A 27,787-nucleotide genomic window follows, 5' to 3' on the forward strand; every position below is an offset into this window, starting at 1 on the left:
TTTACCTGAACTGTAGCCTGGGAGTCCACAGCAGTCAGTCTGTTCTGAGATTCTCATCCCACTGAATGTCAAAGCCCCAGTATTTCAAGGATGGGATCTCAAAATTACTTAGTGATGACTTAACTTTGTCTCACTAAAGATAAATCAACCTTTATTCCCACTCAGGTCAGCTCACTGATTTCAGGGAAAACACATTTAGAAAGCAGAGCTGTATACTTTCAGAAATTCCACCCATGTGATAAAAAGAAAAAAACAAAAAAAAAAAAACAGGCAGAAACTGATATAAACCATTTAAGACTTCATGATGCATAACAAGTCAAGTATTTTTGTATATTTGCATTCATTACAACTTATTGAAATTACTTTTAACTGCTTCCTGAAATAACACTCTGAAATGCCTTAACTTCTTACTCTTTGGGTGCAGCATTCTGTTTAGTCTTCGAAGAATAAACAGTTCTGTCCCAGTACAGGAGGCTATGCAAAGAACAGTAACAGTTCTGTTCAATGATTCAGAGGAAAGATAAACTTATTTCTCCGAATATCTGTGTTTTAGACACATAAGCATTATTACAGAATAATGCTGAACTTGGTTTAGGCTTTACTTTTGTTCCACCTTGCTTTCTGCAGTACTACGTTCAATAACAGTTTAGCTTCATGTACAGCCAGCATCTATTCTCGCCTATACAAAAACCTAGCAAGCTTAAGAATATTGTTCATTGCACATACAAAAACTAAAAGTCAGGTGCATCATTTCCCTGTTTTTTTTTTTTTTAGCATTAAAAAAAATACTTTGAAAATGATGCATAGCTCATTTCATTCATATTACAAAGCAAAATCATAAATTTCATAGTCTCCAAAGTGATTTTTTTTCTTTTTTGATTCAATCAAAATGCATTTCAACTTTTTAGAACTTCACTGAAACAGAAATCTAACTTTCACTGGTGCTGATCATATCTGGAGTACCTTACTAAGAGTTCAAAAGCTTTTCTTAATTAGATCCTGATGTTTAATTATCCATTCCATTTATTTAAAACAGTATCTTCACAGTGTAAGTATGAGACTAAAACAAAAGCTTACACTAAAAGCACTGCTCTTTTTTTACTGCACTGAAGTTCTGAGGAAGAAGCACTGTCCCACGATGACACTGATAAGTACAGTTAAATATGTGCATAAAAACATGCAGAACACAATTCTGTTTCTGGACCCAAAATATGACAGTACTAGATTTAAACAAATCAGCACTTCTTGTTCAGTGGACTTTTAGCAAGACAAATGGTATTTTAGTGCTCTCAGATAATGCGTCTATATATATATATAAAGAAACATTTTTATCTATACAAGAGATCCAGTAACTTAGTATCAAAGCAGACAAGTGTCATGAAAATGGTCTAGATTTGGTTGCACCGCTGACAAGCCTGACAAACTGCACTATGACTTTCTGATGAGCAGTGGTTTGGTTTTCTTTGCCAATTCTCTCTTGTTTGACTAATGGTTGGAAGACCAAGCCTATAGACAGCTAAACCCTGCAGGCCTGCAGTAAGAACACAGGAAAATAAATTCAAGTATGTATTTAAATATTTATTTATGATTATTTTATTATTCTACTGCTAACACCTTTTACTGGAGCTACACTGCCAGCATCTCCCATACAGAGTACAGCTGTAAAGGAGCTCTACTGTGAAGTCATTATTATGTTATTAAAATAATTGGATGTCTAGAAAAAACAAACAAACAGAAAACACCCACAATATGCAGCAATCGTTCATCTAAAATTAAATCCCAAGCCAACGTTACCATGTCAAAATTTAAGGATCCATTTTAGCTAATTATTAACACTTACATCCATAACCACAACCATGGCTCTGCAAAATAATTCAGAATATAAAGATGCGCATAAGAAAACTCTGAAAAAGAACTCATAGCAGAAAGGAATCGTGTCATTACAACCACCACAATCTCCGTCCTCACAAACTACTCCAGAGATCAGGAATTACCTCAAAATAATTTTCAAGACAAAAACTTCCCTCTACACATCTCGTAGGCATGCATGCTACAGCAGGTGCCTTTGCATTTCAGGATACCTCATGTGTCAAATGACCAATGCAAAAGGCCAATGCAAAAGGCAGACAGGCTCTGACATGGCAATGCATGGATGTTAATTTAAATGAAATGCCAGCGTGTCTCCACTTCAAAATAGCACAGAGAAAACACTTACCTGAACTTGGCAAGGCACCTCTTAGCTGCATCAACACTATAGCACAAATGAGGACTCTTCCTTGTAAATACATTAGCTTTCTTCAGATCATTACTCCGTGGCACAGGCTCCTCCAAATGGCAGAATGAATGTATTGCCCTTATTGAGCATTTAGAGATAACCCGAAAAAATACAGCAGTATTATTTTAATTATGTAAGCTGCAAAGACTTCACTTATTTGCTGAGAACTTGTTTTTTAACAACAGCATTTAAAGACACACAGAGGATATGTAAACACATTGATTGATAAAGTAAGCATCAATGGCTTTTGAAGTGAAACCAGATGGACAATTCATTTCAGCAGGGATGACACGAGGTAAGGAAATTTCCTTCAAAGCTACTAAGAAGAATCATTAAAAAAACTTTTAAAGCTGCTTCTTTCACAGTGGGCACTTCTTAAAAGATATTCTCACCTGGGAGCTTAAGTGTATTTTTGCAACATTTACTTGTAATTTAGAAATCTCTTCAAGTAGTTCAGTTATTCCTTCCACTGAGTTATTCTGTAACTGCAAATACTGAATGACATCTACCACTATTATGCTAATACATCTTTCCTTAGAAGACTGTCCTCAAGTTCCTCTCAACTTCCTCTAATTTTACCAAATGTATATACTATCTTACTTTGGATGCTCCTTTAAAGACAAAATTAATCACTTCTACTGTAAACTCTTGAGGCATAATTTGATGAACCCCAATTTTGGTTAGAAGTGCCAAACAGATGACCTTCCTGGTGCTTATCTGTTCAGACAGGTGAGGTGAATGCTTTTTAATGTGCCTACCTAGGTTCCACCTGACCCTTTGCAACTTCTAAGTCCACTACCTGATATCAGTTTTGTGAAAGAGCAAGCAAAAATGCTTTTACTGCTTTGTAAGTGTTCAGAGATGTCAGAAATCCAAGTGCTGGTCAGGTGAACAGAAAAGACAGAGACACAGACTGCCCAAACTGACTAACGGCTGTAGCATGTACCCACATTATTAGAACACCAATACAGACATAATTGAAACAGCTCATAAACACCCCAGCAGCAGCCAGTACCTCTAAGGTACATGGCTTTGTAGGAAACTAGGCTCTATTAGACAATATGCTCACAGAACTGCTTGACTCTATTCAAGTATTTCAGAATTTATATCTAATAGCTTGGCATTAAAATGTGATTCTTTGGTCTGCAAACTTCAGATCCACACAGTTTAGAAGCACAGCACATACACCAATTGACAACTCCCTGTCTTCCAGCACAGCATCACCTCCTAAGCAGTCATTCTTAGCAGCACATCCTAAAGAACCATGGGAGGAATTGCATCTGGTCCTTAGGGATCTTGAGCACTTTATTTGAGCAGTCTTTTGGTTCTCTAATTCAATAATCAGATAATGTCCCATCTATATTGCCTGAAAAGAACAGAATGTTCACAACATTCTTTGTGGCAAAGAGTAACATAAAGAAATCACTCAGCTCTTTCACAGCACCTTTTATTCTTTTTAATTGGTTTCTATAGGTCTGTTGAGTCCTTAATACACTACTTTCATCAGCTGACACTTTAGACCTTTTCTTTTTTAATAAAAACTTACAAGCAACCAAGTATATATAATATATTTGGAAGGGACAACATCTGTTTATAAAAATATTTCCAGTCACATGCATGAGCAAATGATTTGGCCTTTTGCAAGGAGTCATTTTGAGACTTCCTCACTTAATCACCAACTTTTTAGATAAAGGGTAGTAAGATGTGGCACTGAGGGATGTGCTTTGGTGGGTATGGTCAACAGTGATGGGTCAACAGTTGGACTGGATGATCTTAGTGGTCTTTTCTAATCTTGCTTCTATGATTAAAATCATTGATTTACAATACTAAATGGAAACTGATAAAGACGTATCAATACATATACATTTTATTCAAACACAGGAAGGAAATCTGTGTGAGTTCCCCATGCACCTTAATGAAAAGGATCACACTACTGTTAGTCAAAACACAATTTCTTAAATAATGGAAAAGGAACTCATTCAGCACACATTGTTTGTTCAACTCAACCAGCTGTGGCAACACCTACATATATTCAGAATGTACACACTATAATCTCATGGAGTATTGTTTGATGGTTTTTGAATATAAGAATTCCTTGTCACGTGCAGAGTCCTTGCTTTGGAAGTTTTTGGGGCCTTAAACCTTTCTCTCTGACCTGCACCGATGCCTTTGTACAACAGCAGTGCCAGCAGTACCTGAAATAGTCAGAGTCAACTTGCAGCTATTCAACACAGTTCAGCTGCAAATAAAAGCACTGCATGTGCTGGCACTATACTCTGACTAGTTCCAGAACCACAACCAAATCAATTGTATGCTAATAATATAAAACTATATACAAGGAATTCTATGATATACACAGAAAGGCATGGTGTTTTGTTTTGTTTTGTTTTTTTAAAGCTCAGGTCAAATTTCTATCTCCATGCTACAGTGTGACAGAGTAAGTTAAACCAATGGCAACAGTTAGCTAGGGCTTAGTGTATTTAATTAATACGTTGTCTTATAAATGAAATATCTATTTGCACAATACAAGTGTGATGATCATAAAATTCTCACTGCAACTGACCTCAGAGGCCATCTAGTTGAACTTCCTGCTCAAAGCAGCATTAAAATATGAATAGTCATTAATGACAGGTCGTACTCTTGACCTTACAGACCACTAATCACATGTAATCCTTAATGAAATGCATTCAACTGCCTTCGAGGGCATTACTTATCTGAAGAAGGATTTGTAAGACCAGCTATTTGCCACACTTTGTTTCTAACTGTGGTGTATTGGAATACCTCCCAGCTAAGCCTGTGAACATCAACACACTTCCATTTAACATTAAACATCTTGTAAGCAGGAACTGTTTTGAGAGCAATTTTGTAACTGAGCTTGCTGTACACATGTAGATGTTGCTTTACAAGAATAGGATCTAGTGAGGTAGGGGTGATAAACTAATAAGTGAGGCAGGAAGCATAGAACTGGGTTCTGCCTTCAGGAATTGTCACTGGTTGAGGAACACAAGATAGAAAAATTAACACCACTGGCACCAACAGTCCCCCACCATCCATACCAGCAATGAAACTCCAGTACAATAAATTTGGGAATCTCTGCTTTAGTACCATGGTTTTGGTTTTTTCCTCTATTTTTACTACAATAAGAATCTCCATTTTGGATTTGTATTCCATTTCATAACTTTTTTTTTTTATGCAAAAAGATGTGATTTCATATAACATAGCAGTGCAATTAAAAAAATAGAAAAGAAAAAACAAGAACAACAACAAAACAAACAACAACAAAGAGACAATTTAAATGTAAAAAGTTTAAATATTTTATAAAGCACGGTACTCCAACAAGAAAATTACAAAGGAAATATATTAATTCAGTAATGCTCCTCTGTTCTGAAACATGAAATACGGTAGAAGTTTATTGACATTGTACACTAATACATGGATTCTGCCAAGCTAATTAAACAGGAAAAAAAACCTTCATATTTTAAGATTTTAAGTATTTATATTAGCAGGTAATAAACAACTTCAGATATTAACACAACTTAATTAAAATTAAGTTTATATAATGGAAGAAAACTGAAGATTTTTCTTTGGTTCAGTTATTAGGATTTCATGGTAACTTTTGTTGACAGTAGACACAGCTGAAAACCATAAACATGCTCTTTAAATGGTAACAACCACAAGAAAAAGAGCAGTGGGATGCACAAAAGAGAAAGACTGGCTGCAGACTGTAGCAGCTTTGATAACCTTATTCTTGTGCCTATTTGAAAGGCATTTTTGAATGTCAGTGTTTTAAGAAATACAATGACAACCTTTTAAATTATTATAAAATGGAACTTAACACTTTTATAGCATTACTCATATGCCTTCCCAAACCTGTTGTTAATAACCACTGTTGCATGTTATATTGCATCCATCTGACCTGATCCACTAATTCTTAAAGTAGAAGGCACTCCAAGAAACCTAGTTTACTTTTACATACCCACAAAAAAAGTTAAATTCACATCTTGCCAATAAACTTTCCTGCCAGCATACCAGTGCATTAACCACACAATTAAGAAAGGGAGTTGCTTGAAAAAATGCAGGTAGGAATCTCCTACAAGACTTTAAAGCACCTGTGGCATCAAGTAAAATCTGGCAACCTTTGTACAGCAGAACACAAATCAGACTGAGCACTGACCTGGACTGGGAGTTCTGACACAGGAAAGGAGCTGCAGCACTGACTCCACACGTGAGGGGCACCGGTCACCAAACAGCAAGAGACAGGCATCAAGCAAGCAATTCTAAAGCTGAAAATGAGAGATAGGACACATCTGCCAAGTGAGAGAACATCTTCAACAGCAAAATTCCCACCTCGGATATCTTCATATTTCTGTCAAAAAAAAAAAATTTTTTTCTGATTAAGAAAGATGAACAACTGATTCTACTAAATATTGAAAGTTCCCTTTTAATGCCAAATTATATTGCTCTTCTATTTCAGAAAGTAAAAATCACTCAAGAATACCTGTTTAAACAAAAACAACTGCATCTGCATGTTGGTGGTAGTCCTGTGTATTATTAGACAGGAAGCTTGCAGCCTGAATACCACCACCAACTGTCCTGGCACCTAGAGGGGAAAAGGAACAAATGAGGAGGAGATGCTTTTGTGATATCACATGAAGACATATCTGTGCAAACATTGCTAGATGCTGCTGCCACATAAAGAGCAGATTAGTAGATGGTTGCTTCTGAGTTTTGGCCAAAATGCAAAACCACTTTCTTGACCATTTTGACTAGAGAACAAAACAATAGTTTTGAAAGTCGGTTATGTTGTATTTTACACATAGGACAACATCAGTATAAAGATGACATCAGGACACCTCAAGAACTTCCGTGTTAGCACACCATGGATTAGATGAAAATCAGCACTTTGGTTAATATCATTTCTGTTAACAGGAAGAAGCACTGTCAGGCTGAAAAGGAAAATTATAGCAACCTCCTTCTGTACTAAAGGCAAAGGTAGAAATTACACTTTATGTAGAACAGTTATTGAACATTAGTAAAGCTTTAGAACATATCATCCCTAATTTCCAAGAGTAAAGAAAAGCTGACAGATTTAGAAGGAAGAGAATCAAACTGAGAGAGTGGCGGTCATGGCTCTGTACCTGGATGGAGATCAGTGATGAGGGGTGCTCCCCAGGGATCAGTGCTGGGACCAATGCTCTTTAATATGTTGGTCAGTGACACTGACAGTGGGACTGCGTGCACCCTCAGCAAATTTGCTGATGACACCAAGCTGTGGGGTGTGGTCACGCTCAAGGGATGGGATGCCACCCAGAAGGACCTAGACAGGTTGAGCAGTGGTCCCAGGTGAACCTCATAAGGTTCAACCAATTTAAGTGTTACGTCTCACACCTGCGTTGCAGCAACCCATTATCAGTACAGGCTGCAGGATGGAAGGACAGAGCATAGCCATGCCAGAAAGGGTCTGAGGGAAACTGGTGGATGGTAAGCTGGACATGAGCCAGCAATGGAAAGCCAATCATACCCTGGGCTGCATCCAAAGCTGCGTGGCCAGCAGGAAGAGGGAGTGATCCTGCCCCTCTACTCTGTGAGGCCAGGCCTTACCTGGAGCACTGTATCCACATGTGGAGTCCTCAGTACAGGAGAGACGTGGAGCTGTTGGAGCACATCCAGAGGCCAGAGGAGGATCGCTAAAATGACCCAAGGGATGGAACACCTCCCTATGAGGACAGGCTGAGAGAGCTGGGGCTGCTCAGCCTGGAGAAGGCTCCAGGGAGACCTGAGAGCAGCCTTTCAGTATCTAAAGGGGGGTAGTAACAAAGCGGACAGGCTTTGTAGCAGGGCTTGTTGTGATAAGAAAAGGGGAAATGGTTTCAAGCTTAAAGAGGGAAGATTCGGGTTAAATAAAAGGAAAAATTATTTTAGAGTGAGAGTGGTGATGCACTGGCACAGGTTGTCCAGAGATGTGGGTGCACTGTTCCTGGAGACTTTCAAGACCAGGCTGGATCAGGCTCTTAGCAACCATCTATCTGTGGTGACCCCGTTCACTGCAGGGGAGTTGGACTAGATGACTCTTCAGAGTCCTTTCCAACTCTAAGAATTCTATGATTCTATGACATGTAATTAGACCCAATTAGGCCAGCAAGTTGCAACACATGAGATTGAGAGGGGTGATAAATACATACCATCAAAAACGAGGTGGTAACTTATAGTTACACCTGGAAGTTTAACTTCTGCTATTTCAGGCACCATGGGGAAAAAAAAAGTATTGAAAGTAACAGATTTTTTTTTCTTCTCCCTCATCTCTGTCCCACCTTCAAGCAGCAGAAGAACTAAGAGTTAAAGAAAAAAGCAACCAGTTTGGGAATTAATCTATTTATTTATTTGAGAAAGATGATGGTCCTCAGGCTTAAAGCGTTTGGGTTTTGAGGGTGAAGAACCCTATGCACTATAGCAACCAGTGTAACAAAACTCAATTAGATGTGGCCTCTAAGCACCACCACGAAACAAAAACAGATAAGTAAGTACTCTGTCCAGCACTTCATAAAGACAGACTGTTTTCAGTTTAATTAACCCCACCTAAAGGAATTCAGATTCATTAGCTGTTTCTAAATAAACACTACGCCTAGTGCTAGATTTTTAAGCTTAAACCTCAAGAAAACCTACAATCCAAAAACGAGGAGACAATTCAAACTTGGGAAAGGCTTTGCTTACAGCCAGATGTGAGTTCACACACAATTAGCCCCAGCAAGTTTAAAATAAAACTTCCAAGACACGTGCAACTCTGAGAAATCAAGAAAGCATACAGTTGTTGACAACTCAAGAAAGATGAGACAGGAAAACTATTTTTAATTCCTTGAGAATAAGCTTTCCATGCTTATTCATTGATTTCCCTTTTACCAACACAGAGAGAATAGAAGCAACAGAAACTATCATCATCCCCATTTGCCTTCAGTAAAACACCACCTTCAGATGCTATTGCTGAGAAGCACTGCTTTCAAAACTCATGAATCACCACCCTCCTGATACAACACCTTGGAATTCTGTCACAATCCAACCATTTAAAAATGCTATTACGACTAAGAGAAATGACACCTTAGAAATCTCAGACTTTTGCGCAGAAGAACAGAAAACCAATACAAAACCTGAACTCAGGGGAAATGGTGACTCAAATAAAAGCTGCCTTTAGGAGAGACATCTGTTAAACACACACACACACAAAAACAACAGTATGAGACCAGAAACCAAGACATCTTGTTTGGACAGGAAATGTTATGTATTTTTTTATTCATTTCAGAACACTTTGCTTACCTAAACTTTTTGTACTATTATTTTGAACGTCTTTAAACCAACACAACCCCAAACTTCCACACAATTTTTGGAGTCCCTGCTGTTATAAACAAGCTAACCAAGATCTTCGTGCTTAACAAAACCCAGTTTTGTTTGGACTGTTATTATATTACCTGACGTTGGTTCCAAGTCAATTCCTTACAGCAGCATTAAAACATTTTTTCTACTTAATGCTGACTAGCACTAGGAGTAGCAGTACAACCCCACTGAGCACTGTGTTCAATTTCAGACCCCTTGCCCAGAGAAGGGCAACTAAAGTGGTGAGGATTCTGGAGCACATGGGTCAGGAGCAGCTGAGGGAGCTGGGATTGTTCAATCTGGAGAAGAGGAGGCTCAGGGGAGACCTTATAGCTCTATAACTACCTGAAGGGATGCTGCAGTGAGCTGGGGGTCAGCTTCTTCTCTCATGTAACTAGGATGAGAGGAAATGGCCTCAAGTTGTGCCAGGGGAGATTCCATCTGGATGTTAGGAAATACTACTGTTCTGAAAGAGTGGTGAGGCACTGGAACAGGCTGCCCAGGGAGGTGATGGAGTCACTGACCTTACAGGTGTTCAAGGAATATTTAGACATTGTGTTGAAGAACATGATTTAATGAGAACTACTGGTGACAGGTGGATGTCTGGACGGGATGACACTGCACGTCTGTTGCAACCTTGGTGATTCTATGATTCTAAGATGTGGACACATAACCAAACTGTCCAGGTAACATCCTACAGACAGCAGTCACAATTAGAAAACATCACTGGCTTGATGATGTCAAAGCTACAATGCATCAGGGATATACTCCTGAAAGCAATTCAGTTCTGAAAATCACAAAGCTAACGAATTTTGATTATTGCTCCATATCATGTTAGAGTCTGAAACCTACAGGCCATAGGACAGGGAAATAAAGTCAAAGAGCAGAATGAAAACTAAAAAAAAAAAGTTTTAGTTTTAAAAGCTTAAGTTGTTCAATTTAAGACAGCTTCTCTCTCCGCTACAGAATGAAGATGCTCCTGTTAAGGATTAGAAAGAGCTGCAGATGGAAAAAAATAATTAAAAAACAAACAAAAGCAAACAAACAAACAAACAAAAAAAACCCAAAACACCAGTAACTCAGAGCAGCAAACAGACTTCTCCTCTTTATCAAGGTTACACACTGTAGTGGGGAAACAATATAGAATTTATTTTCTTGAAGGTCAGGGGAAAAAAAAAGTCAAAAGAATATCTTACAGGAGGTTTCCACCACAGAGAGAAGGATTTAAACAGGCCAGCATGTGACCAGATGAACCTCACGCTTTGGCTATGGACTTGATAGCAAAGACAGTTTCTCAGCTACAATACCAGAATGTACCAGGTAAGGGATGCTGCATGTACGTATCAACATCAGAAACACTAGCAGCAATGCAAGAATCTAACTTGTGAACTTGAAGTTAGTCATGAAATGCAAGGTTTACAATTGCAGTAATCTTGACTTTTTAATACACAAAAACTCAAAATTCACTCTCAAAATTGCAATCATCAGGACTGTAAAATTTCCCCACTATATATATAATAATATTAACCATGTATTTAAGCACTAAACAGGGAAAAAAGAGGTAGACATAGTTCATGAATGACTCCGTCATTCTTACATTTTCAAAAAGTCATTTCATACATTTAAATTTTATTTCTGTTTGGTTTTGGTAAAAGAAGAGAGCCACGCAAACACACCCTGAAGGATAAAACCTTTCAAGCAGTTTTCAGTTGGCACCTCCCACTCCACATCCAGTTTCTCAGGAACCATCAGCCTTGCAGTGACAATGTGGTTAGAAGCAAGCAGCTGATGGGTATGTAATTTGCATGTGAAAATATTTTTAGAGGACACACATGAACGGCACATGTTCTCAGCCTGAGTACAATCTGCTGTCTATACACCCACAGTATTATTTCCCCAACGTTCAAAGACATTTTCCAGGTAATTATTCCATTCACTCTTTTGAAATCACAACGCATATCAAACCTTAACACTCCGAATTGTATTCAGAATTTCTACTCTTCCCACGTTAACTAGAACCAGTGAAGATGGAAAGGAATGAAACCAGAAATAAGCCACGTGCTCATTGTGCATTGTTAGTTAATTAAAACTAACCCAAATTTAGTCAGACCGACACAACATAGAGACAGCATTTGAAGAAACAGCAAGTCCAACTAGATCCCAGCCATTACCAGTCCACATCTGGAACATCCAAACCAAGTCCTGCTGACTCTCAGCTTTGCATCATGCAGTAACTATTACTCCAGCACTGCTTTGTTCAGGCTGAACGAAGTTCTATTGCACTGCGAGCTGAAAACCTCTGCTCCTTTTCTCTGCCAACACATAAATTCTTCCCCACGCACATGGGAAATTCCCTCGTTGTACACAAAAACTCAGCTCTGGATGCTTTCCTCGGCCCAAGCTTGCCTTGATTTGACTTGGATGTCAGGGAGGAACAGAAATGAACACCGGAAAATTACTCTGCGGCACTTCACAGCGCGTACAAAATACCCGAGGAAGAAGTGGATTTATCAGGTATTAAATTTACCAGGGGAACAAAAACAAATGAACAACAGCAACACATGGAACAAGAGCTTACGTTCGGTGGGAGCTCAGAACAAAACAGCAGATTCCAGTCACCCTGGGCAAGTGGAAACCTCAGGTACCGCGAAAACGAGCTCACAAATTGGCACCGAAATTCACAGAGAGCATACATTAGTTTTCACGCAGCCAAAACACGCCCGCCCGCAGCGGCGCTCCGCACTCCCCCCTCCCGCCGGCCCTGCCCACCGCGAGCGGGGAGGAGCGGGAAGAAGGGAGGGGGGAGGAGTGAGTACCTCCGCCGCTCGCCGCGCTGCTCTCGCCCGCCCGTGGGCTGCCGGGAGCGGCATGGCGGCCGGAAGCTGCGCACGTCCCGGGCTGGAGGCGGGCGGTGAGTGGCGGTGCGCGGCGGGCCTGTGGGGCCGTGGGGGAGGCGGCGGTGATGCGGCGGCCTTGCGCGCTCCTAAATGCCGACTTAGTATTTCATGTCAGTAGCTGCGCGCTCGGGGCGAGTGTTTCTTTTGTTTGGGGAGCGCTGGCTGAGAGCGGGGCTGGGCGGGCGCCTGCGCCCACACGTGTGTGTGTGTGTAGGCACGTGTTCAAGCGTGTGCCCCCTGCACCGTCTTCCCGCGTTGATGTGATGATTAACGGCGTATATTCTTTCTCCTGCAGCGCTGGATGCGGACTAGCACTCGGGCGGTCGGGCCTGGCCTCCCCGAGGCAGCCGAGCACCCTTGGGTGCTGAGGAGAGGCCCCGTCCCAACCGTCTGTGCCACCCCAGGCCGTGCTGTGACCTCAGTCGCCTCCTCCTTCCCCTCGCAGGGCTCGGTGATGAGGCTCAGCCCCTCCTTGTACCCCATCAAAGCATTTGCTAGGAGTCTGGCTAGAGGAAAAACTTCAGCAATTGCACTGCAGGCTGATTTGTTTTGCAGTGTCGTCAGTTTTTGTCCTTCTGTAGTCTGAGTTAGGCTTTTCTGCAGGAAGGACGTGTCTGTGTCCCCATGCTCAGCCCTTGTGACACCAACGAGTCCTGTTGGTGCTGTGCTTACCACGCTGCTTTGTGGTCAGCATCACCTTTTATTTTTTCTAATGTTGTGATTGGAATATTCATAGTTAGCATCTCAGGTAAAGAAAACCGACTTATGTAACAAACAACTACAACTAACACCTCAGGCAATGTGTGTGACTTTTTTTCCCATGGACTTCAGTTTATTTTCCTCCTCTTTCTTCAGTGCTTTCTTGATGCAAGAGAGAAGGTGGTGGCTTGCAGGAGATTCATTTTATGTGTCCCTTTAACCTTCAAAGCACTGACATTTCCTCTGTAATATAGTCACTGTTCTGTCACCTGCAGTTTGTAACTTGATGTTTTGTTTTGTTGTACTGTTTCACCAGGTATAGCCCCTGCTTTCAAGGTCCCTTTTGTTGTAGAAATCCCTGACTTACCTTTTCCATGTTCTCTTCCTTCTGCTCTATTACCTCCACAGCTCACCAGATCTTCCCATTAGGTGAACCTAATGCATTAGAGCAGTAGGGAAAACTCGTGTTTAGCAGAATTTCTTGCTGTTTTGTGCTCAGTTGGGTCGCAGAAAGGCTGGTCAGAGTGTGAGCTGACAGAGAACATGACAGAGGGGAAAAGCTGAGGAAAGAGAGGTGTCCCTATGCGCAACACTGAGCCATTAGGCCAGCTTAGCTGTCCAAGGAGCCATAACATTACCTGATTATCACACCACAACCACAGCACATTTTGAGTTATGCTTACGAAGTACCCAGGATAAAAGTAGAGTAACAATTTTAAAGCAACCCAGCGGGCTTGAAAGAACTTTTCTGTCTTAATGCATCGCTGCAGTGGGTTGTTTCAGTGCATGGTGCTGCAGTCTGGCAATAGCTGTTTTCCATGGCAGCTGCTGATCTGATACCCAACTTTATATGGCTGTACACAGGCTGCTGGTAGCTTGCTGCAATGTTACAAATGCTGGCATACAGACAGGCTGTTTGGTACCATTCTGCACATCTAGGACCAGCAGACCACTGTTATCTCCTCTATTTTTTGTTTTTTTTTTTTTGCATGTGTCTGAAATAAAAGGCAAATTAATTATTCTGTCAGTGTTTATTCTGTTCATCAGTGCAGTCAATGGGGTAGGCTCCAGTGGCACAGTACTGCTGTGGGGTAATTATCGCTGGGGAGACATTGTACGTCTCAAAACAGTACCTACACTTTAAATAAGGGGAGCAGAAATAACAGGGAATGTAAAGAAGGAATAAACAAGGGGAAGAAAGCATGCATTCTTTTTGAGAGGGATGGCAAAAACAATGACTTGCAAAGAAACAAATACTGTTTATAAAATCAAGGCATGCTTAGAAAGGAGTGACCTTTCAGTTAGTGTTTTTGAGTGTGTGAAGATGATTTGTACTTACGTGGTGAGAAACTGCCTGAGTTCCAGGCATGGGATCTGTGTATTTTATTTAGTCTAGAGACCTGCAACTGCTTCAGGCAAAGAACTTGAACAAAAGTCTTCTGAACAAGTTAGAGATGTTTTCTTATTAGTGATGATATGGAGCATACAGTTAGCGTTTATTTTAGTGCACTTGATACCAGCACGACTTCGTTTGTTCTATAAAGAAATAGAATTCCCATCTGGACTAAATATATAATAGAGAGTTGGGAGACTGAGATAGCGCTATTGCTGCTGTGTGAGCAACAAACTGGAGTGCTTAGCTTTCATTTGTATTCCATTAAACTTGTGCACTCAGAGCCTAATCAGTTAATGTTTGCCTGCAGCAAGCTCAGGACTGCCTTGTTTTTAGACCATTAAGCCATGCCTGTAAACTAATGGTGATATCTTAAGGCATGTGTGGGTTGATGCTTCTGTCCTCACCTTTTACTGTAGCCTCTGATTTTATAAATCTTGGTACACTGTCTCTACATAGTGCTGAACACACTGGAAGTGTCAGTAGGATGTGCTGTCTTCTCATTTTGACCCCTTCAACTGGTCATAGGGGATTGATTTGAAATGAGTTACTATGTTTTGCATGCTGCATTTTTTGTTACAAATACTGTTGACTGTTAACATCCCGTCCAGTTCTGTAGAGTCTCTCCTTGCCCATTATTAAGGGTGATTTGGAATTGAACTGCTATTTACAGCTATCCAAGACTATCCTTTTCCAATGGGAACTGTAATCAGAATCAGTTCTGTAGTGTGAAAAAGAGTTGAAGGGTCATCATGCTGTCAGATAGAGTGTTGGTCAGTAGAAATAATGAAGAAGAAGTTATGGCTCAAAGGAAGATAGTAACCTTGATGATTTTGCTGTTAAACTTATCTGTCTTCCTCCTGAATTTTGAAACATTGATTGTAGTTATTCTTCCATTTGAAGTCAGCAGTGACAGGATTGGGGCCCTGTAGTTTTAAACCCATTTCTATGGATGATTCAGGTTGTGAACATCAGTGCCAGTGAGGGAACGGTCTTTAACAGGCTTAAGGAGCAGATTTCTGATGTGCACTTTGTACTTAACTCTTCCTCCACAAATGTGCATGTGTATGATAGGTGAGAAAGGCAAAAATTGGCTCTGAATTCAAGAAATCATACAAAATGGGGCCTGTGATGTCAGTTGTAAAATATGCAATAGATTCTGCAGAAGGGCTTGTATTTACTAGTGAGTCTGCATTGTTAAAATGATGGGAGAAGGTTCTGAGTGGTGACAGTAACAGCAGGATGCCCCTTTGTAGTTGGCAACGTTTACATGTACAGGTTAAACACTGATTTTACTTTTCTGAAAACTGCTGAAGTGGTGTTTGGGCTTCTAATCAGTTCTTTTTTTTTTTCCTCTATAACTGTGAGATCTCATTGTAGCCATTTTTTTTCAGGAAATTAATTTTGTCTGAGAGTTAGAATATAGTAAGTTGAGATGCTTGGGCGAGGTGTCTCTGTCTCTGCTCCAGTACAGACACTTGGCAAATAAGTGAGACCTTGAGCTTGCAGACTGTGGATAACTTTGTAAATTCATGGCCTAATAAAGCTGTTAGATCTTGGATGTGACTTGAAGTTTTGAGTTCATTATACATGCTAGAAAATAAGTATTTTGAGTCAAGAAAACACTCTTCTGATGTCATTACTGCAGTTAATATGGGCTGCGTCATTGTTGGTGTGTTTTTTTTCCCCCCAAAATTTAACTGAATTTTTCTTTAATTGTTGTATTCACTTCTTATTTTTCAGGAGTCTTTGAAAAATCCTTAGTGATCATGACTTTGTTACAAGTGAGATAAATTAGCCAGTGGCTCAGAGGGATGGATACCCAGAAGACTACAAATGGTTTGCGAGTGATTGGACAAGGGACTGGTATAGGGAAATCGACACTCCACATGGTGGGGTATTTGGGAAAAGTCAGTTGAAACTTATTTTACATCTGTGCAAAGTTCATATTTTTCTCTGTTTTGAGAGATTTTTAATTGGTCTTATTTTAACAAAAAAAAATTCCAAAATTATTTTCCACGGAAATCTATAACAATGGCGAAAGATTATTCTAAATAGATCTGTGTCTGAACTTTTTACTGGTGCTGTTTTTATGACTGTGCATTTCTATGTTAATTACTTCATATTCCAAAGGTCTGAGCATGTGTACCTTGGCAATAAGTGTCCTTTGGTTTAGCATGAGTAGAATGAAGTGTGGCATAGCTGTATTGTCAGAGATACTTTACTAGAGATTTGAATGCTTAAATCAAAAGTTAAATTTGTGTAGTTTGTTCTACACTATGACTGTATGTCTTAATTACAAGGACAAAATCCTAGTCTACTTTATTTTTAAATACCACGTTAGGTGTTACATGCTTAGAAGCTACTCATTGCTTTTTATTCTCTGTGCATATGTATGTCTTAATTTGGGTCACTATATGAAAAAAGGTAAGTTTATGCAACTTTTTCTTTTTTTAGAGCCATACTCCTGTGGAAAGAGCTTCACCTGACTATTGTCCAGTCTGCAAAGAGAAAGGCCAGGTTCAAGTTTTACGGACTTACCGCATCAATTTTCAAGAGTCCATTTATCTTTGTGAAAACCCTCAGGTATTACTCTTAATTAACAGTTTTGTTTGCTAATGTAGAGGCCTTTGCCATTAACAATTAAACATCTTTATGTTCAAGAGTTGATTGGTAGTAAGCAAACTTGAAATAGGATCCCTTTGATTTTATATTCTGAGTGATGTTTGCTTGTAGTATAGACAAAAACATAGCAAACCTCTATACAAGTGGTGGTTGGGCACAGCTAGCTATTCTAAGGAGTAAAAACAGCAGATTAAAAGGAATAAGGTAGAGTTTGTTGACATAACAACAGGACACAAGTGATACTAAATAAATCTTTGTATGAACCAGAATATGAAGCCAAAATTTGGGGATGCATTTATAAGTTCATAAGTTCATAAGTTCATAAGTTCATAAGGTTGGAAAGGACCTATAAGATGTTTTACTCACAAAACTACAAGTCTCCAATTCTCCTCTGTTAAAGTAATGCAGGTAGGTTTGTATAGTAATTACAGTTTCTTTAAATGGTTTTTCCATGTTAAGTTTGGCTTTAGCTAGATTCCTAGGCTTCTTAATATTTGAGTGGTGATCTGCTGCCTCTCCCTTCAGCTGTGTGGGGAAGGAGGGTATTGCAAAGTCGTGTATTCTACTAATTTAAGGGCACCATTCTACAAGGGATAGATGTCTTCAAGCTGCATCCCCCATCCCTCACCCTACTTTTAAATAATCATGGTTGGATTGAAAATGGGAAACAGTGTGTTTGACCATATATTCCCAGTTGCAGAACAGCATATTTGTACGTGACCCTACCAATGCACGGTGTAATGTATCAGGCTAAGTTGAATACACCCTGCAATACTTGTAATCTCACAAGCAAGAGTTAATAATACCAAATATGTACCCTACTGGAATAGATTTTACAGAATGAAAGAACTCTCTTTAGCAAAGTTTCTTTCTGAGACTGGAAGTCACTACTCATAGCTGCACTTCACAATTGTCTGTAAGGCAGTAGTTGGATAAAAATGCTCAATCTCTCTTGCGTACATTGATTTTATGTATTGATTTAATTAAAGTATCATTTTATGCAAGTCCTACATTCAATCTGAAGTTATCATTGTAGTTACTTTAGCTCTTGTTCACCTGAACTTACTTTCTAGATTTCATTGTAACTTTTCTTCTTTTCTGTAGTGCATCTACCCGCTTGGTTATAAGCCATTTAACAGCATAATTATTTCTGCTGATTCAGAAAATCTTCAAACTCCATCTAATGATAAGAAAAGGAAATTGTGTGATACCAGTGACCTTTCTCCCATCGAATCAAATCCAAAACAAGCAAGAACTAATCTTGTGGTCAGCGTTGAGCAGACTGTTAATACAGGCCCTGTTGTCAAAAACTGTGGTAATAGCTTTTGTATCCCTCAGTCAAGTGTATGTGATGTGTTACAAAATGGGCAGCAAAAATCTAATAATGAGGAATCCGTCAATCAGAAAGTGGATTTTGAAACAACCACCAACACCAATGGCCATCAAGAAAGTCCTCCTAATTTTAGCTCCAGAACACAGCTCTTGTCAAACTCTAGTCACAGCTCAACAACAGCTGAAATGTTGCTCAGAGACAATAACTGTTCCACGAATAACACAGATTTATGTCTTCAATGGAGAAACAAATATAATCTTTGTTGGTTAGATTGTGTTTTGTCTGCACTGGTACACTTAGAAGCATTAAAATTTGCTCTAGTAGAAGAAGGTGATGAAAAATGTTTACTCCAAAGGCTCTTGACAAAATATAATCAAGCAGCTGTTCTTCTGAATACCTGTAAAAGGAGTAAGGTAAAAGGTGAGTGCATTCAGCTTTTTCATATTTAGATTGATCTGGTACAAATATTTGGAATTCCATACAATGTACTTAAATATGCCTCCTTTCTATTTCAAGATCACAAACAAATCAGGTACAATTCACTACTTTGAATTTGCAGAGTTGTGTGCTTTGTCTCACAGATTCCTGGTAACCCCTGCAATTGTTTTCCTGGGATAAATGTGTGTACTTTGAAAGTAGATATCAAATACAAAGCATCTCTTGATTTTTTTTTTTGTCATAACTGAAGTAGAAAAGTTAATTATGTGATTGAGCAGTAGTTTGTTTCCTTACTCTCTGCTGGTTACAGTATTTTTCTAATCTTGAAAATTAAGATCATTTTGGATGTGGTTTATGTCATTGTATAATGAACAGTTGCCTTATCACATCAAGAAATACTCAAGCTGGGAACATATGTTCTTCTCTGGCTGCAGCTGTGTTCATTGAAGAAATGCTTCCCCTGGGGTCTGCTAGCTGTGCTTCCTAACCTGTCTCAGTCAGAATTAGTCAAAGGTTTTTACCTGGTTTATACTATCTGGAAAGATTTAGTAAGTGCTCAAATATGCAACTTAATAGATTTGAGAGTAGTAACCTCTAAGCACAGGGACAGTGGTGAGCAGCTGGGGGCAAACTTTCAGGTAGCACAGCTGCAGTTAGAGGAGGATGTGTCACTGCAGTCTGATAGTTTGTCCTTTGATCACTTTGCATACAGTGGATTCAGTTTAAGACCCTTAAACTAAGATTTATTTTTCCTAGTCCTTTGGCGTGGACCCAATGGAGTCATAAGTCTGAACTTATAAGGAATCAGCCTTCAGAGAATTACTGCAGACCTTTGGCTAGCCACTACCTTTCATGAATTTCTTTTGCAGTAGATCTTGCAGGACAAGTGCACGTTTCAATATGACAGAATATAGTACTGGGACAATGCTAGATAACTTAAAGGATATCATATCTTTACTGGAAGGTATAGTGGATATATAAAAAAGGGTTTAATCCACCCTGTGGCAGAGAAAACAGTACTTTATAGAGGCAATCAATAAATGAAATCCTAAGAAATTCTCTAGTAGTTTGTATATTCTATTTGCCAGAAAGTCTGTTTGATTTGGGGAATTGCAGATGTTACCTGGAAGCCCCCTACTGTCGCAGCACCCAAGATGTTATTCTTTCCCCTCTGTTGTGCTACTGCTGTGTTTGCAGAGGAACTCTGGTAAGGAAGAACCCTGAAGTGGGTGGTGTGCTAGCTTGCTTCCCTTAGAACAGCTGCTGGTGTTTGAAACAAATGTTTCATTTCCAGGAAATACTGCAAAAGAAATTGGCTCATTTTGGCAGGAATGGGAAGAGGATTGGATGAAGAGTGTTACTGTAGAGAACAGCTGTAGTATTTTGTTCTTCCATCTAATTTTTCAGTGTTTTTTGCATATGGCTGTGTTTTGAAACAATCAAAAGCAAGCGAGATGGAAGAAAATGGTTTTTTACCTTTCTGTATACATCAATTTTTAAAGTAAGAAACAGTCTAAGTCCTGTTCTAAGTCCTTTCCCTATAGTTGATGCAAGTTACTATCTTGATTGTGCAGTATAAACTTTCTTGTGCTTAATGTACAAATGTAGACATTTTAAGTTGCAAATACATACTTAGATATATATATGCAATTTTAAAAATAAATATTTTTAATGTTGAAAAGGCTGACTTAGGAATTCAGTATTTAGCACTTAAATGTTTTTTAAATTTAAATTATGAATTATATGATGTCATTACAGATGTGTAAGCAAATCTTTGTGCTTTTGGTCTTGGAGTTTAGATTTTAAAATCTACCCTTAATCTCTGAATCTCTATGGTTTGTAATGTTTGACTACATTAATCTCACACGTTGTTACTGTCTTGCTATGAGTACACACTCTTGGTGAGAATTTGAGTCAGATGAAGTTACTTTGGGTTATCATTTAAGTTCTATAAACCAGTCTAGTTTTCTGATCAATTAATATTGGGCAGTGACTATTGTGCTGACAGTTTTAGGCAAGTGTAGATCAGTGTGAAAGAGCTGCATGTAATGAGCACTTGTTAGGGTTACATGTGTGTGAAAGGTTTGGAGATGTTGCACATAAATACGTAAAAGCATGTGTATTTTTTTCTACAGATGTTCTTCCTAAAGCAGAATTGCTGCTCAATGAAATAAGGAACCAAATTTTTATACAGCTTCAGCCACAACTTAAGTGTGAATTGGGTAAGTAATCAGTGCAGCACCTCAGTATTTATTTTCAGGAAACTGGACATCTAAAGACTTTTAGTGTGTCAGTTCATAAAAATGCATCTGTATATATGCATGCAAGACATCCTGCAAGTCATGCATTTGTTAGCTTGTGACATACACACTTTACTGTGTGATGTTTTGTCCCTCACTGTTTTTGAGAGTATATTCATGTTTTTATAACTTCACTGCATTCCCGAAACTGTCGTTGCAAACAGTCTGGTAACATGGATCAATCCCTTTGCTGTGAGCTTGAGAGGGATGCCCTGAATTGCAATCGTTGCAGTAAACTTAACTTCCTTTTTGAAGTACTGAAATCTGATTTCAAATTCAGTGACTGTTTTTTCTGCCCTGTCTTTGAAGGTAAGGAGGAAAGTCCAGTGTTTGCACTCCCTCTGCTCTTAAAACGGGATCAACAAGCTGAGAAACTCTTCTTACATTCATTTTCATGGAAGTTTGAATGCACATGCTGTGGCTACAAATACCTGGACCGGTCAGATTTTTTATAAATGTCTTGTCTTTAGCTGTCCTACTGTAGTTCTGTATCTGCATGTGAAAAATGACTTTTCTTCACATCTCCAGGTTTTGTTCTTTGGGAACAGGTTGCCCAGAGAGGCTGTGGAAGCTCCATCCCTGGAGGCATTCAAGGCCAGGCTGGATGTGGCTCTGGGCAGCCTGCTCTGGTGGTTGGTGACCCTGTCCACAGCAGGGAGTGTAGAAACTAAATGAACTTTAAGGTTATTTTAACCTAGATCATTCTATGATTCTGAGTTTCTGGGTGAATTTTTATGTGAACTGCTTCTTCAGTTTAGCGTCTGCAAATAGTTTACTGCTGCATAATGTCTTAGGAAACCACAGTATTCTTAATTAATAAATAATAGGTAACTGCAAGTGCCTGGCCATGCTCAATCTATGTTGCTGTTCTAAAGAATATGTGCTTAGCACGCTTTTGCTATTGAATGATATCTGTCATGTTCATTTGGATTGAAAAGAATCAGAGATCTGCTCAGGTAATTAAAAGTGTTTTAAAATGGTGTTACAGGCATTTTTTGAGTATTGATGTAATTCATGTAGCTGTGGGTCACTTAGGCTTAGAGTCCAGAGAAAGGGACCTCACCTTTATGAGACCACTCATTTTATTTGAAAAACGCCTGCTGATTTCCACTATCTTGAGTTCATACAATAAGCTTCTAGGTCCACAGGTGAGATGAAATTAATTACATCTGTTAGCCAGGTAAAATGTGTAGTTCTGGTTGATAACGTGTGTCCAAGTTGCACGCTTTTTTTAAGTTGAAAAATCTGGGTGAATATGGAGGAAGTCCTTTCTGTGGTTAAAGAAGAAACTACATTATTTAACAACCCATACTTTTTATTTTAGTACAGTATAAACCTCTTTGTAATCTTTGCTCTGAATATGCTTGTTTTTTTGGTTGGTTGTCATTTTATAAAAGTATAAAAAAGTCATTGTATAATGTGCATTGTGAGACTTTGTAGCAGCTAGTGAATTAAGCAGATCCTGGTTAAGCAGTTCCTTGCCTTGAAAAGGAAACAGAGATAACATGCTAAGGGAGAAGGAACCAATAATGCTCAGCTCAAGGCTGTAGAGCTGCTGAGAGCAAATGGTGATGTTTGGCAGAACTGAATTCAGTGCTGATCCGGATAGAGTGCAGTCACAGAGGAGTTGATGCAAATGGCATGAATATGAATAAAATTCAGCTTTGTTGTAACAGTTCTGCAACCTTTTCCCCTTGTTAATTGTGAATATTTCTTGTTTTCTGGTTGTCAAATTGTCTTACTCTGTGTACATGTATGTCCAGATGCAGGAAAACACTAACAACGTTCCCAAGTGTACTCCCAGATTGGCGTCCACTTAATGCTGTTCATGTTGCTCCATGCAATAACTGCAGTGATAGATCTCAAAGAAGACAGATGATTTTGGAAAAGTAAGTTTCAATATGTAAACTTGAAAATAAAATGGATAAACTTCTGAGATTTCATGTATTGAACATAGTATCGCTTTCAAAAAAACGAACTGTTGTCCTGGGTTTACAGAGATGAAAAGCTTGAAACTCTGATAAGTACTTCTTTAGGTATTAGATAATTCTTAAGTACTGAAAGTACAAATGGTTTTTAATAAACACACTGACTAGCACGTACATTAGAGCTAGGTGGTACTTTCTACTAAGTAAATTTCAACAACTGACAGCCAGTCTCAGTGTTTCCACAGCTTTTGGTGCTGGTGAATGAAACTATTTTCACCTGTTTACTTGGTTGCCTTGAGAACAGTGTCCTTTTGTACCATGAGTATAATGCAATTGTCTTCTGTCTTTTCTCACCTTTTCCCCACACCCTGAGTCCAGTACATATTTTCTTGTTCCTTTTTCTTTCCCCTTTTCTGTACCAAAATGGAACATCCAGTTGGAGTACTCTTTTTCCTTGAGTGCAGTACAGTCATAACAGTCCTGCATAGAAGCAGAATAGTAAGGGCAGCACTCTCGAGAGGCCTTGTATGTAGATTTTCATTAGGAATTTTTGTCACTATCTTGTTGTAACAAACTGTTTCTTTATTGTCTCTTTATTAGAGTACCCTCAGTATTAATGTTACATTTCATAGAAGGCTTGCCACATAACAACCTGAAGAGTTACTCGTTTCAATTTGAGGAAGACATCTACCAAATAACATCTGTTATTCAGTACAAAATGCATAAGAAGCACTTCATAGCCTGGTCGTTGAATCCTGATGGTAAGAAACATTAGGTCTGTAACAGTACTTCGAGTTCTACATCGAACAGTGTTCCGTGGGTTATTAGATAGTCTTAACTGTCCACATACAGTAACAAGGATTTATTTTGTGTGCACCCTAAACTTGTAGGAACTTCGTCATTTAGGGTGAAGATTTAGTTTTGGTTTAGCTGACTTTTTCAGCAGTGTTCTGTCCTCAAGGGACAAAGTTATTTGTGTGGAGTCATTTTCTTTCAAAACTTCATAAAAGTTAGAAATAAAATAATAATTTTTAAAAATTATTAAAAACTAGCAGTCTAAGCATGGCTGTTGGACAGATAATATTGATTATTTTGAAGCCAGTTATTGTCCTTTCTTGACTGGAAATGGGACCTATGGAACTAATAGCATTAATAAAGTTAGTATTCATTTCTGAACTTTGCTGCTCCTGAGCAGTGGGAGGCACAAATTCATGTTGGCAACATTGCTAGTGGTATGATGGTTGTACCATTGGCAGCAGCAGAGCTTCATCTGAGAGGAACTCCATAATTACAGGCAGTGAAAAGTTGGCATTCTGATTTTTTTTGTGCTTCAGTAGAGGGAGTGGGGTGCTGTCTTATCAATTGTTTTGATGGCTTGAAAATTGTTTAAGTCATACTGACTGAGTTTAAGAAGAAAAAGAAAGAGGAAGCAGCTGGTAAGGAAGCACTTAGTAAGAAATATCCTGAGCATCATATGTATGTGGTCTGTATCTATTTTAAAATGTTTAAAGCTCTGAAGTACTTGATGAATAATTTGCAGATGATGAGGCAAATTCTTAAATTGAGCAGTTTCTCTTAAACCCCCATGCCTACCATCCAAGGAATGAAAAGTTCTACCAAGAAACTTAATTAAGAGGTGGTTCTTTGCTCAGATGTGTGCAGGTATTTCCAGCCAAGATGTCAGCCTTATTATCTGAGACAAAAAACCTCAGCTTTGTTTTTCAGTAGACCTTCTCTGACCTGTAATAATACTACTGCAAATTCTGCTTGGGGTGATCTTTTTACAGTGGAAACCTGCCAGTTTTTCTCTGATATAATAAAAAACTACGGAAAAAAATTAATTGCTGCATGTCAGATTAATAAAATTGCTTGACAAGTGTCAGAGGATAGCAACTTCAATTTTAAAAGCCTCAGTCACTGCACTGGTTGTTATTTATTTTTCAGGAACTTGGCTTGAATGTGATGATTTAAAGGGTCCGTACTGCAGGAGACATACAAGATTTGAAGTTCCTCCGACAGAGATTCATATTGTCATCTGGGAAAAGAAAATATCCCATTTGCCAGAAGAACAGAATTCACAGTGTCAGAATAAAAGTGTTGAGGATTCTACTGTTAATAATGTGCAGTTAAATTCTACGGTGTTGCACCATGGTTTTGATAATGCTGTAGTCAAAATACTTGCAGAAGATCACAAAGAAGATTCTCTGAGAATTCCAGATAAGAAACAGCAGCGGGTAGCTGAGGGTGAAAGTGTACATTGTGGTTTAGAAAATCTTGTATGTGATGATCTTGTAACTCAGATGCTTGAAGAAACTCCACTTGACTCAGAGAGTAAATCACTGGCCAGCAGAGAGATGGTGGAAAATAACCTTATTGTTGAAATGGGCTCACAGGAAAAGCAGGAATCAGCTTTTTCACCTAATGCTCTCTGTACAGGGGAGTTCACGGAGTTAACTGGAACTGATCTCACTATGAGTGATAAAGGCATGCTATCTGAAAATGCCAGCATTTGCTTATCTCTACAAGAGTTGAACCCACCAAGTATCACTCCTCCTGTACCCAAAAAACATGACCCCAGCCCGTCTGACTCGTTACTTGCTCAAAGCATGGATGATAGAGCTAACTTACTTAATGGAGAACACGGTTTAAGTTCAGGACAACAGATAACTTGTAAATTGCCACCAGTAGAGAGAACTGCACAGAAGTCGCCTGACTTGAAAGGTGCAAGCAAAATTGCAGTTCATTCTCAGCTTGCAAGTTCTTCTGCTGATAATAATTCCTCTCAGCCTTCAGACAAAGACCAGAAAAGAGGATTTGTGGGAAGCTGGGTGAAAAAACTGTTAAGCAAGAATACTTCTTTTCTGCCTTCGAGTGCCTTGGTTCCCAAGAGTGAGAGAAGCTGCAAAACTCCCTCAATGCAAAAATTAAGTGACACATGGTTGCCAGTTAAAGGAGCAAGTAACTTTGGTGGGTTTCAAGGCAGAGGTGAATGCAAAACATCTCAGACCCTCACATCAGCGCTTCCTCGGAGTAATAATGCTCATGGCTTATCAAATTTCAAAGGATTTTCTCAAGGTGCTTGTCTTCCCCAGAATCATAGTGCTGTGGAAGGCCCAACTTGGAATAAGTCAAGCAATACGCTGCGTACCTCTGCTAAAACAACTCAGGTCCATCCACCTGGCCATAATTCTGTGACAGCAGAGCAGTCGGATAGCGACAAAACAAGAAAGCTTCGCCTAAAACTGTTAAAAAAGCTTAATGCTAAGAAGAAGAAGTTGGCTTCACTGGACAGGCTAGCAGTGGAACAGGCTAAGCATGGAAAACCCATTGCTAGGGATGTAAGCCCCCCTTCACAGGCTGAATCTCGTAATGACAGTGAATTACTACAGAGCTTTTTAAGGGAGCTGCAGTATCACCTCGATGCTGCAGATAATTCGTCTGAACTGAGTGTGAGCTCAGGATGCAGATGCACTAGCTATAACAGTAATGATGAAATCCTGGCAGAATTACTGTCCCCTGCTTCAACTGTTGCTTCCTCAGAGGTTCCAAGAAGTGAAGATGAGTGTATGTATATGGAAATGGTAAATAGCAGCAGTGCTGCAGCACCAGAGCCTGCTGAGAAGACCTGTGTGTCACATGCAGATGCAACAAGTGAAGACCGCAGTTATTACAGCCCTGTAAAGGACAGTAATTATGAACATACCGTGAGCAAATCCAGTGTGAAAAGATTTGGCTTTGAGAGTCCCACAAGGGAAGATATCCTTGAAGACCTGTTCTCTGTTTCAGCACCAGCCACCATGGTGGGTGACATAGATGTACCTCATTTTGATGAAACGTTGTTTGAAACTTGGTAAATATTGGTGGTTTGGGGTTTTTTTTTCAACATTATGTATATTTTGAAACAAATGACTATTAAATTATATTTTATAACTAGTTTAATTGCACCCTGGCTGTACTTGAACGATTTCCACTGCAGTTTTAAGAAAAACTTTATTGTAGCAGACGCAGTGCTTTAATGCATTTTATTTTTCTGAGAAGCAGTTATTTTAGAAGATGTAATTGTGCATTCAAATATAGCTCCCGTGAGTCTTAATTTTTGCTGCTTTTAATATGGAAAACGTACCCATCTTCTTTTGGGTTTCAAAAATTACAGACTTCAGTATCCTGGATGTTGTAATGGTGTGAGAAGTACTTGGGTAGCACAGATCTGTTTTTCAGGATCACCCAACTCCTGAAATCATTTTGTCCAGCATTTAGGGGAAAAAAAATATATCCACTGTTATGTAATCATGGATTTTTGTCCCCTTTGTTACAACGATCGTATGCAACACTCAACTGGAAGGGTGATAACTCTGCTCTGAACTTTAGAGAATCACTGTTGTGTAAGCTCCCCTTCCCTGGATCCAGAGGAAGAGTGCTACAAAGTACTAGTTCTTCCCCTTAAAGGTAGGGCACCTGCTGAGCTTTCATCCTGGGTAACTGAAAATATAGTTGGACTGAATATTATTTGGAGCCAGGTCATTTGCTCCAAGTA

At 39.2% G+C, this 27,787-nt stretch overlaps 1 protein-coding gene and 1 long non-coding RNA gene across 4 annotated transcripts; one reads left to right on the plus strand and one right to left on the minus strand.

The window, feature by feature from the left end:
- Positions 1-403: 403 nt before the first annotated feature.
- Positions 404-12,336, minus strand: LOC136044728 (uncharacterized). Its single transcript, XR_010621848.1, has 4 exons — positions 12,219-12,336; positions 6,450-6,558; positions 2,216-2,325; positions 404-474 (listed from the first exon to the last, which is right to left on the minus strand). It is a non-coding gene; the product is annotated as an uncharacterized LOC136044728 (long non-coding RNA).
- Positions 12,337-12,473: 137 nt separating this feature from the next.
- On the plus strand, positions 12,474-27,186 carry USPL1 (ubiquitin specific peptidase like 1). 3 transcript variants are annotated; one of them, XM_065730194.1, is made up of 9 exons: positions 12,509-12,551; positions 16,373-16,539; positions 17,087-17,215; positions 18,359-19,007; positions 21,161-21,247; positions 21,635-21,764; positions 23,089-23,214; positions 23,854-24,014; positions 25,198-27,186. In XM_065730194.1, exons 2-9 carry the CDS (start codon positions 16,444-16,446, stop codon positions 27,105-27,107), a joined length of 3,288 nt encoding a protein of 1,095 aa, XP_065586266.1. In that variant the 5' UTR covers positions 12,509-12,551; positions 16,373-16,443; the 3' UTR covers positions 27,108-27,186. The 3 variants fall into 3 exon arrangements, with proteins under 3 accessions (XP_065586267.1, XP_065586266.1, XP_065586265.1); XM_065730195.1 differs by lacking the exon at positions 16,373-16,539 and having other exon boundaries at positions 12,474-12,551; XM_065730193.1 differs by lacking the exon at positions 12,509-12,551 and having other exon boundaries at positions 15,983-16,539.
- Positions 27,187-27,787: the final 601 nt, after the last annotated feature.

This window comes from Cyrtonyx montezumae, unplaced genomic scaffold (assembly GCF_038088225.1).
Source record: "Cyrtonyx montezumae isolate F1298 unplaced genomic scaffold, pur_monq_1.0 scaffold_12, whole genome shotgun sequence".
Lineage (NCBI taxonomy): Eukaryota > Metazoa > Chordata > Aves > Galliformes > Odontophoridae > Cyrtonyx > Cyrtonyx montezumae.

Excerpts from the sequence above, each read along its gene's own strand:
- USPL1 (XM_065730194.1), top strand. The coding sequence starts at position 16,444 with ATGGATACCCAGAAGACTACAAATGGTTTGCGAGTGATTGGACAAGGG. Across the intron at positions 21,248-21,634 it reads ACAACTTAAGTGTGAATTGG|GTAAGGAGGAAAGTCCAGTG; the intron begins GTAAGTAATCAG and ends CTGTCTTTGAAG. Across the intron at positions 23,215-23,853 it reads AGACAGATGATTTTGGAAAA|AGTACCCTCAGTATTAATGT; the intron begins GTAAGTTTCAAT and ends TCTCTTTATTAG.